Raw genomic sequence first — 7,941 nt, 5'->3', positions numbered from 1 at the left:
AAAGGGGACTATTTTCATAACATTACTGATTTATAAATATTCATTAGTTCAATCTAAAACTAAATAGAACTACATACTTTAAAATTATTGATGATAAAAAATACTATTCCATAACCATGCTTTTAAAAAACTGCACATAAATGAAGAAATAACATTTTCATACAATGTTTTCAACAAGTTGTTTTCCTACATAACAACTACTCTGCCAAAAGCATATAATAATTCTGATAAAAAAAAAGAAAGGAAGAGGTACTACTTCAGACTCCATTTTAATTTTACTAATACAATTTCACTGGAAACAGTTCAGTCCTTCCCTATATGCATATTGATGCCATACTTAATCATTAGATAACAAATGGTCTTATTTCTGCAAAACCTGTGAATTTTTAGTACAAACCACTACACTCTCTTTGTGTATGACTACTTTTCTGATTTACACCAAGTCTGTTAACAGGTCTCACATTCACTCTGATCTCTTACTAAAATTTTTTGAGGTATTCTCTAGTGAAGAGTATCTAAACTTTAAAATATTGTACTTTATAATTTTTACAGTTCTTTGCTTCTGACAAAACTAACTAAAATATGGCTTTCTAGCAATAGCTTCTAGGCTAATTCTTTAGGTGAACTGGTTTGGCTTTCTAGCAATAGCTTCTAGGTTAATTCTTTAGGTGAATTGGTTTGGCTTTCTAGCAATATATTCTAGGTTAATTCTTTAGGTGAACTGGTTAAAGTTGAGGCTCTGGTATTCCTAACAGATGCTTTACTTTTAAACATTTGAATAATCACTCACTCAGAAAGTGTTTTTACTAACTAAGGTGACAGATTAGCCTACTAGTTACAAGTTACTCTTAGAAAAAATATTGTTTTTAACAATTCTATTTAAATAGCTACAGCAACAGTTACAAGTTGTATTTTTATGCATTGGCAAAAAAAAATTCATCCACAATGTTTTAGAACAAAAGAGAATAAAATGAAAATATTCTTTTTTGTTAAATTAGATCCATTTTATGTATTGAAGGTTCTATATCTGTTTCAATTTCAGTTACACAAGGACTATCTATGCATAGCCATCCCTAATTTTGTATTAATAAAACTAGAGAGAAGGCAGCTAGTTAATACCATTCACTGCCAACTCTTTACCAATTAATAATGGAGATGACATTCACATTATAATTCCCCCACAGCTGAAAGGGCAAGCATGATTGGCAATTGGTTTCAATCTCCAGTTTGCAGATTTCAAGTACGGAGTCCTAACCATCAAGCCAGGCAGCTAGTCAACAGCATCCACTGCCAGTGCTTGTCTGACAAAATAGTGGGATTTGACTGTCACTTTTACAGAATATTCAAATCCTCAAAAAATGTATATCATGTTTTTGTGGCAATGGGTCAGATTCAGTCACAACCTACTAACCACTGGATCATAACCAGCCTAAAGATTGAATGAAAAAATTCATTGTTGGTTAACATCTGTTTATATGATAGTAAATTGAGTGTCTATATTTCTTTAAAGATTTTATAGTAACAAATGTAAAATTATGTTATGTCTTCCCCATGTACAAAAATCCAAAGTTTTTTTCTTTAAAAGCTTGATCATGTAGGACTGGCCAGCCTTCAATTGTATAGAATAAAAGTTTTTTCAAAACTTGTCTGATTTTTGTCTTTTAAAACATATCTTAGATTTTAGTTATATTTACACTTACTTATCTTGAAGTTATTAGTTGAATTTTAAAGTTTGAAAAAAATATATAAATACAGGAAATCCTGTTGTAAACTTGGTAAAGTAACTAAGCAACTTTCTCACTTCTGTGTTTTAGCAAATTAGAATTTCTGGTATGAGGAATATGATAGGTATCTATACATCTACACTGTTTTCATATAAAATAAAAATAATTCAAAGTGCATTATTAAATTCATGACAATGGTATTACTAGTAAAAGGATTTTTATTTAAGCTCTGTTTGTAAAATTGTATCTGTCCATATATATATATCAAATGTAAATCACAGAAAATAGTAATTTTCAAAATGTGGTGCCATCTATTGAAAAACTGAAACTTGCATGGTTGGTCTCCATCTATATATGCAACTTATAAAAATAATAAATGGCACTAATTGTATAGAAAATTTATTATTATTCTCTTTTTAAAACATGCATAATACAAATATAATCATGAAGTATTCAAGAAAGTTACTGAGAAAGAAAACCATTTACATTAACTTATTTTAAGAACAGATTTACAATAAAATAATTGTATTAAAATGTTCTTGGTCAATTACTTGAAATATTTCTACAAGTGGTAAGAAAGACTTATATAATCCAATTACAGGTAAAAGATCACAAATTAAATATGAGAATGGAATGAAGAGAAAGTTATTCAACTAGAAGGAGTTTTATTATCAATAAAATAGTACTTTTAATTAAACAAAAAACAGTTCAATATTTCCAATAAACATATATATATTTTTTGTAATTTATAATTTTTGCTATTTCTGATTACAAATTTTTGTGTATGCAAGTGCAGACTACCATTTAAAAATAACAAATAGAAAGAGTTTGAATTTGAAGTTTAAGAAACAAAAGAAAACATTCAATAAATGACGGTAAGTTTTAAAAACTAGAAAAGCTTTCAATCATGCATTATTTTAAAAATGGATCAAAAGCAAAATATACTTCACAATAGCTTCAAGCAGCAAGTCTGGCTTAGCATAATAAAGTTTCTTTGGACTTGTTATTCAATACGTTATATGTATCTTCTAGAAATAATTCCATCCTTCAGAATACCATTATTCTAACTTCTTACCAAAATCTAAGTACAGACAATCAAGATTGCTACAGTCAAGTTCACATGTTTGTATATCACAAAATTATGAAGAAAGTCATAGTGTTCATTTTACTCTGTATTCTTCTTAAAATTTTAACCTGATACACAACACACCCTTCGTATTCCCATATCAACTATTATGTTTTCAAGTTACACTAAATTCATCACTTAAATACATGTATTTTAATATTGCTTGAAACTTGGCTGCTTTAAATTACATCTCTCTTCAAACCTGTTCTGAAAAATAAATACTAAATATTTGCACACAAAAATAACTACATATCTGTAATTAATTCTACATAAAAGTTTCACTTTTCTTTGGTAGGAGTTATTGAGATATTAGACTTGTGACTTCCACCTAACAACAGTGCTTGTAAACTAGGACTTGCTGCTGGAATAGCTGATGTTACGTTAATATCCATGGATGCCAATGGAACTGCTTGAGTCAAGGGTGCATTTCCAACCTCTACATTAGAGAAATGTTACATAGCACTGAGAAGTTTTCATTTAGAATTATTATTAAAAATGTGTACTTTCTGTTTAGTTAACTTATATGATCTTTCAATAAATAAACAACTTATTTTTCAATAAACAAGAACAAATGAGAATAATATTTCAGTGCAGTGCAGCAAAAGTGCAAAACAACAACAATAAAAATTTAGTAAATGAGAAATAATTTAAGATTTTATAAAATTCAGGAATATAATAACATATATACAACAAAATTCTATTTGTGTCAGAAGTTATAATTTTCCCACACATGCCTTTTCTCACATAATATCTTTTCTTGTTTGGTGCTGCCCTCTATATAACTAGTTTTGAAACTCCCACATTTCAGCGTGGTTCAGCTGCATTGTAGCATGCAAATGATCATGCGACAACCCTCCTGTTGAAGATGAATCCCTCTATACTGTAGAACCCCAAATTCACTTCGAGATTAGGCATAAAAGAAGCACCAGAAGTGGGAAGGAAGGTTGGGAAATGTGAGAGGAGGTATCTCTCAGAAACATTTTCAGTGTAGGAAAATTATAACTTCCGATATGATACCTTACCTCTGTCCCCATAATAGCTAGAATCCCACACTGGAGGGACTGGTGAAAATTTACCTAGATGAGCACCCTTTGGAAGGCATTTGAAGAACACCCACAGGTGTGACATCTCTTTGTAAAGTAACTAACATGCGGGAATCTGCACTACATAAGAAACGGGTACTCTTTGCCTGGTGTGAAGGTACGTGTCACTAAATTGGCAGAAAAGATGCACATTCATACTATAACTGGACATGCCAAATGGTGTAGAGTGGCTAGGGGACATCAGATAATAATCAGTAGATCAACTCCAGTCCAAGACCAGGCAACATTGGGTATGTATCCTTCCACCTGCAAAACCTCTACACATATATCCACAGCATTTTGCATTACCATTATGTGGAGGATGTAGAAAGGGGGTGTGCAACATGGTGGTTCACTCAAATCCAAAACCTGGCAGCATTGGGAATTTATCATCCAGTCCTTAGTAGGACTCCCTACCACAACATGTGTGAGAACTTATATTTGCTGGTCCAGCTCTAATCCATCACCAGACCACATCCAGGTCACAGTGGGATGAGGGATGCCAGCCAGAGGGGTGAATTGCATTTTGTTGAATCATCTCCAATCCATAACCATGTGGTGTCGGGTACTTTTCTTCTGGTCTGCAGTCAACACCATCTACATCAACAGAACAACATTGCCTTAATCTCAACTGAATGGGATTGAGCACATTAAGAAGAAAGCCTCCATGGTCTACCACTCCAGCAGCTAGGAGCTGGTAAGTGGTTTGGATACCCTTACTACACTTACAGAATGGGGAAGGGGAGAATAATATGGTGGAGAGTCCAAAGGAATGCAACACTGGAGATAGTGAAATGGGTACCACGAAACTTTATTTTTAAAAGCTGACCATTGATTTATCGAATGTAGGATTGGAAGAATGGGCAGATATCCTGCACTGCTTTACTCATGATTCATGACAGTTCATGAGTTGGCATGGTCTGGGACAGGCATACTTATGACACAATTTACCACGAGGTAAACTTACTTGTAGTCTTGTGAAACACCCCATCTCAACAGTTATACACCTGAAAAGTCATACAGTGCAGATTTGTTGGATGGTCCAGCTTCTTTCCAAAACCAGACCTCTTGGGAACCAAACTCCAGGAAATGGTAGGATGGGTTCCTCAGTCAAATAATATACCTGGACAGGCACCACTTACCACAGAGTAGGATTCAACATAGAAAATTTTGTAACCTTGTAAGGGAAATAAAGAAATATAAAACACACATACCCACTCACAGTTAAATCGATATGTGGAGTATGACTCCAGATGGTATGTGTCATCCAGATGAGGATGAAATGGCCACATGATATAAGTAATGGGAGATGAAGGTGTTTAGTGTGGTCTACATGCCAGCCTGGATGATTTCCTCCAAACTATGAGGGAAATGAGCAGCCAAGGAGAAGATATGGTGCCAGATATGATGAAATGACACCTGGAAAAGATGTTGGGAATCAGGAGACAAGGAAGAATAAGCCAATCTGATAAACTGGCAAATCTAACCTGTAAGGGTGGTAGGTTAAATATCTGTGAGAGGAAGGGATAAATAAATGGGAATGGGAGCCATGGAAGGAAGCACTGTAGGCAATATAATACCAGAGAGCACACACAGGACATAGAAGTAAATCTGGATAAGATCAGGAATAAAAATGGCAAATGAAAGGGAAGGAAATTGGTGTAAAGGAAAGTTGCCTTTTGTGAGGTGCTGATCTTGAGATAAAAACTGCAATTCAGATACAGGAGAACAGGTACTGCGATAAAGAACATATGTCTAGGATAAAAACATCCAACCTACGACAACCACTGGCAAAAAAAAAAAGAGCAAAAAATAGGTCTTGAGGGATGGCGTAGGGAACAGGTAGCCAAGGGGTTGGGTAAGGACCTGGAGAATGACATTGAGGTTCTTATCTGGAAGGAATTTAGAATGAATGCAGAAAAAGGCTATCCAAACAATCTTCAACTTGCCCAGACTCTACAGGAAAAGGGATGTCAAGTCTGGGTTTGGTAGATACAGTCGGCCTCATGATGGACTCTAACTCCCTTTGACCTAAGGCTGAGACCTCCTCAGCCAAATTGTAGAACCTGAAGCCTGAGATTCAGTAGGTTGAAGTGCTGTAGTATTAGACACTGCAGAGGTAGTGGTTTGAAATTTAGAATTCATGTTGAACTGGAGTAAATTCAAAAATTATTGTCTGAAAAATATTATGAAATACATTAAACTTAAATTTAGGTGAAAACCAAGCAAAAATAAACATGTTGTAACACTACTGTGCCAAACTGAGAAGTGAAGATTGGATTTTAAGTATAGAGAGTCAGCTGCAACTGGAGGGTGTGATGCACTCCTACTGGTGGAGGGTTTTTCATGATCATTTGCATGTTACAACACACTGAAATGTGGGTTAGGTGGAAGTTTTAAGACTAGTGTTGAACGAAAATATTTTGCATATAGAGGGCAGCATTGAACAAGAAAAAGCTATTATGTGAGGTAAGGTATCCTATCAGAATTACAGAAATGCAAGTAAATATTATATAAAATATTGCATTACACTACTGACATTTTTACTATAACTGAATGTATCAAAGTAATATACTTCTTGTATCATACCAAATGACTTGCAAAAAAATCAAGTTGATGACTACCAATAAAAATAAAATGATTATTAAAAGATAGGACAGCCTACTACAAAATACAGGGATCAGTATTTTCTCTTTCATAGTTCACATGGTACAGATTTATAATGTACTGATTAAGAGTAATTAGTAAACTCCTACAGTGTAAATATATAAGAATATGATCTAATATTGGTGTAAAAATGTTTCTTTTCATACCTGTACTGTACTGATTCATAAACAGTTGCTGTAGAGCACCAAATGTTAAGGTAGGGTCCAACTCTCGAACTACTGAATGGTGAACTGTGAATTTACTGCTTGGCCACTGGTACGAAGGACCTTTAGCAGCAAAGGCACTGTTTTGGATAAGACTCATGACTGTTGGATGTGACAGTCCAAAAAAATCTTCTCCATTTTCTGATAAACATAGTAACTCTTGACCACTGTTTAAAAAGAACAAAAATGTCATACAGTTTTAATTTAGTGAAGTACATAACAAAGGCTTAGTTTTAAGCCCACAAGAGAACAAAACTTAACACTATTTAATACATGCCTCAATGCCAAAAGGTCAGCAATTTTTTGAAACATCAAACTTTACATACAAATCAATTTGGCTACATATAATAAACACAAAAGTGTCTGTATCATTGTTCACAATATCAGAGCAAACTTTATCAGAATGTATTACAAGTTGTCAAATATGTGTGTGCATCTACCTCAGTCTTTAACTGCATGTGTATGTCCTGTGGGTCAAATATATATATATATAAACATAAAGCAATTTATAGAGTAAATAAACATTCTTTTCCACATATATAAATAAGTATGGAATGATCATGGACAGTTTATTTGGACAAGTTACACTTGCTTTTATATAACACGTTTTTGAGATGTTCCTTTAAACTTCAAGAATTATGGATTGTGTGAAGTAACTTATTTTTGTGTGTATTTTTTAGTACAAAGAAAATATTCATTATACATAGATAAGATTACTTGATACAAGGTACCTTTGTCCTTGGAGAATAATGTCAGGCATAAGTTAAAACCAACCACAGACTGAAGTGTTGAAAATACATACACCTTCTTGAACACCCACAGCTAAATGACTATAATATAGTAGCTGTGAAGTTTTCTTGATACAAGGTACATTTGTCCCTGGAGAATAATGTCAGGCTTAAGTTAAAACCAACCACAGACTGAAGTGTTGAAAATACATACACCTTCTTGAATACCCACAGCTAAATGACTATAATATAGTAGATGTGAAGTTTTCTTGATACAAGGTACATTTGTCCTTGGAGAATAATGTCAGGCATAAGTTAAAACCAACCACAGACTAAAGTGTTGAAAATACATACACCTTCTTGAATACCCACAGCTAAATGACTATAATATAGTAGCTGTGAAGTTTTCTT

General features: G+C 33.6%; 1 protein-coding gene across 1 annotated transcript; it reads right to left on the bottom strand.

Moving 5' to 3' along the window:
• Nucleotides 1-1,924: 1,924 nt before the first annotated feature.
• Nucleotides 1,925-6,972, bottom strand: LOC106469182. The gene is made up of 2 exons (XM_013929647.2): nt 6,746-6,972; nt 1,925-3,286 (listed from the first exon to the last, which is right to left on the bottom strand). Exons 1-2 carry the CDS (start codon nt 6,900-6,902, stop codon nt 3,129-3,131), a joined length of 315 nt encoding a protein of 104 aa, XP_013785101.1. The 5' UTR covers nt 6,903-6,972; the 3' UTR covers nt 1,925-3,128.
• Between the last annotated feature and the right edge of the window lie 969 nt (nt 6,973-7,941).

The sequence above is a fragment of the Limulus polyphemus genome, unplaced genomic scaffold (genome assembly GCF_000517525.1).
Source record: "Limulus polyphemus unplaced genomic scaffold, Limulus_polyphemus-2.1.2 Scaffold3343, whole genome shotgun sequence".
NCBI lineage: Eukaryota > Metazoa > Arthropoda > Merostomata > Xiphosura > Limulidae > Limulus > Limulus polyphemus.
Note: the sequence above shows the minus strand (reverse complement) of the source record. Positions and strands in the feature narration are given on the sequence as shown.